The 3,089-nt window shown below is 32.6% G+C and overlaps 1 protein-coding gene across 1 annotated transcript in view; it reads right to left on the bottom strand.

Annotated features, from left to right (window-relative positions):
* LOC107614537 (zinc finger protein STOP1 homolog) overlaps window positions 1-1,736 on the bottom strand; it is a 2,715-nt gene extending 979 nt beyond the window's left edge. The window contains exon 1 of the mRNA XM_016316729.2: window positions 387-1,736. Within this exon, the coding sequence (XP_016172215.1) occupies window positions 387-1,560 (1,174 nt within the window). The 5' untranslated portion in view covers window positions 1,561-1,736. The remainder of the gene's footprint in view (window positions 1-386) is intronic.

Below are 3,089 nucleotides of genomic sequence, written 5' to 3'. Positions count from 1 at the left end.
CGATTGAAAATTTACATTTTACCTGTCGATTGAAAATTTATGAAACATTGCGTATGAATATACAAAAATACATAATGACTAATTTAGTAGTAATTAGTATTTTTTTATATAATAATAAGATAAAGGTGATGCTATATAACTAATGACTTCCTTGAATAATATGAATAATGAGTTTTAAAATTGGTCCAATTCAAGTAAAACACACTACATTCCAAATTACTCACCTAAATCTTAATATTAGAATAATCATCCGCACACCTAATGAATTGAACATTCGAACACCTAGTAAATTAAACATCTGATATATCCATTATTCACATTGTTTAATATTTTCATTCTCTACCTATACTATACTTTTGCATAAGATAACGTTATTCTAGACTTACTATTGTATTGGTGGAAGGCAATGGAAAGGGCTCGGTGGCCAACAAACAAAGCAACATGTCCCATAAGCTTGTCTTTCCTGGAGAAAGTGGTGCCACAAGAACACTGCCATTTGAGATCCCCACAGTGCTTCTCATGTGTTCTCAGATCAGACAGCACCGAGAACTGCTTCTGGTTGCACCTCTTGCACACGTACATCTTCGGACAATGGCTTCTCTTGTAGTGATTCTTTGCACATATCATTGACTTCAATGGCTGAAACTTTGCGTGCTTCTGGTTCCACCTACACCCTTCTTGAGGGCACGAGTACTTCTTCGGCAAGCAATCACCATTCTCGTTATTGTTCTGCTTCAAAGGGTTACTCAATGCGGCACTCGTTTTGTATTCATCCCCATGAGCTCTCATGTGCATCCTCAAATTCGCATCGCGCTTGAACCCCTTCCCACAAACACTGCAGTAATGTGTGTATTTCGCCAACAAATCCTCAGCATCCAATTCAATTATATCCAACTTCTTTGCTCCTTCTTTGGTATCACTAATTTCAACACTTGGATCATCATCATCGTTATTATTATTAACCTTACAATCAACACCAGTATTGTTATAGCTTTCACCTAGCCAATTATCCAGTGCCTCAGAATCAGTAGTACTAGAAAAGAAACCATGGCCATGACCTCTAATATTATTATTGTTATTATTGATCAATAACCTTTGATGTTGTTGGTGCAATTCATGGTGGTTGTTGGCGAAAGCAACAGTAGTAGCAATGGTACCTGGAGGAGGAGGAGGAGGAGGAGGAGGAGGAAAAGCGAGAGCGATCTGTTGGCAGGTGAACATCATTGAAGTTGCAGTAACTATGATTTCTTGGATTGTGGAGTTCATGCTTGAAACAGCCATGGAGGTAGTTGAGTCCTGAAGGTTCTGATCTGGGGAGAGAATAACACCAACGAGGGTCTGAACCTGATTAAGCTTGTCCTTGAGAACAGAGAGATTGAAGAGAAGGGAGCTTGAGTGTGAAGAAGAAGCTGTAGATGAAGAAGAAGAAGCAACAGAAGAGTTATTAACTATTTCCATAGATTGTTGTGACACCAAATCCTCGCTCCCAGGAGGAGGAGGAGGAGTAGGGAACATCTGCATCATCAACCCTTGATTTCGTTCGATACTTGTTGAAATCATTGCATATATTCTTCAATTCTTGAAAAACCTTTATGTGAATATATGTTCTCTTCTTATAATAAGCATAGATGCTGAATTTTTGTTTCTTTTTTAGATGAAACCTGAGAAGCAAACATATAAACATAGATAGATGAATTTAGGTACCATGATTATTATGATAATGATACTAGATAGACAGAGAAAGTGAAGTCAACTGAGAGATATAAGAGGGTGGAAGTACGTTCATCCCCACTTACAACCTCCCTTGCATGAACCCAATTGAATAGTGGGGACCACATTAATTCATTCAAGATCTTAAACAAATTGCAACTAGTGCATGCCCCCATGGGGGTATCACTTTATCGGACTACACACAATTAATATTAATCATTTTTCACATCTTGCCATGTCGGATATTATAAACTTTTGCTCTACCAACTTACAAAAATTCATTTTAAAACCATTTTGTTTTTTTCACTTGAGGTCATTTTGTGTAAGATTCTGATCTCCAAGGATGTTTGGATGGATACAGTATTTGAAGATTTGGGAAATTTTGAAATTAATTATAAGAAAGTTAGATTGTTTTCGAAGACAATTTGCTAGTGTAGTGTCAGCATGCATATTCATCATAAGCACTCATTTCTAAAATCAATTAAAATCTAGAAAGAAAAAATCCTTATCCTCTAAAATCTGGCTTTCAAATAAACGTACATATATCAACTAACTCTCTTATATGGAGATACTTAGATAAAGATGTTAAAAACGTCTTTTTTTTAAAGATATTAAATTAAGAATTTTTAAAGTTAATATATATAATAAAAGTATTTTAGTCATTTTCTATAATAGGAATATTGTAATCATTTTTTATGAAAAATAATATTAATTCAGACCGATTCAAAATTTGATTAACTATTTTTTTGTCAAATTGATTTATCTGTCTAATTTTGATAAAAAGTAACACAATTTAATCGATTATATGTGTTAAATATTAATTATTAAAAAACATCTTTAAAAAAAGACGTTTTAGACGTCTTTATTGAAGCGTCCCCTCTTATATTACTACTAGGTCGACAAAGGATGCTTAAATTTAATTTTACATCATCTTAAGTTTAAGAATATGTTAGTTATATTTCACTCAGTAAACTTTTGTGCATTCCATATTTTTAGCAACATCTTCATTATATGCACCGAGAAAGTGTAAAAAATTCATTTTTAGTTAATTATATTAGTCAATTTTAAGGTTTAGATTTGTAATTTAAAATTTAATATTTATAATTTAAGTTATAAATTTAAAATAGGGTAATGTTAGGTAGACAAAAAATACAGCTAGAACTTGTCTTATTTAGTATTTATAATTGTCGCAACAATTAATAAATGCTAAATAAGGCAAGTTATGACTGTTTTTGGCTAATTTTCTTTAGTTATCAAACATTTTCGATATAATAATAGTTATAACTTATAATTAAGACATTCTTTTGCCAAAGGTAAAGTTTGTGTAGTCAATCTATGAGCGATGTTGGTTTTAATTTTTTTATTTTCTATAATATTTC

This window comes from Arachis ipaensis, chromosome B08 (genome assembly GCF_000816755.2).
Source record: "Arachis ipaensis cultivar K30076 chromosome B08, Araip1.1, whole genome shotgun sequence".
Classification (NCBI taxonomy): domain Eukaryota; kingdom Viridiplantae; phylum Streptophyta; class Magnoliopsida; order Fabales; family Fabaceae; genus Arachis; species Arachis ipaensis.
This window is presented reverse-complemented; position numbering and strand designations above follow the sequence as displayed.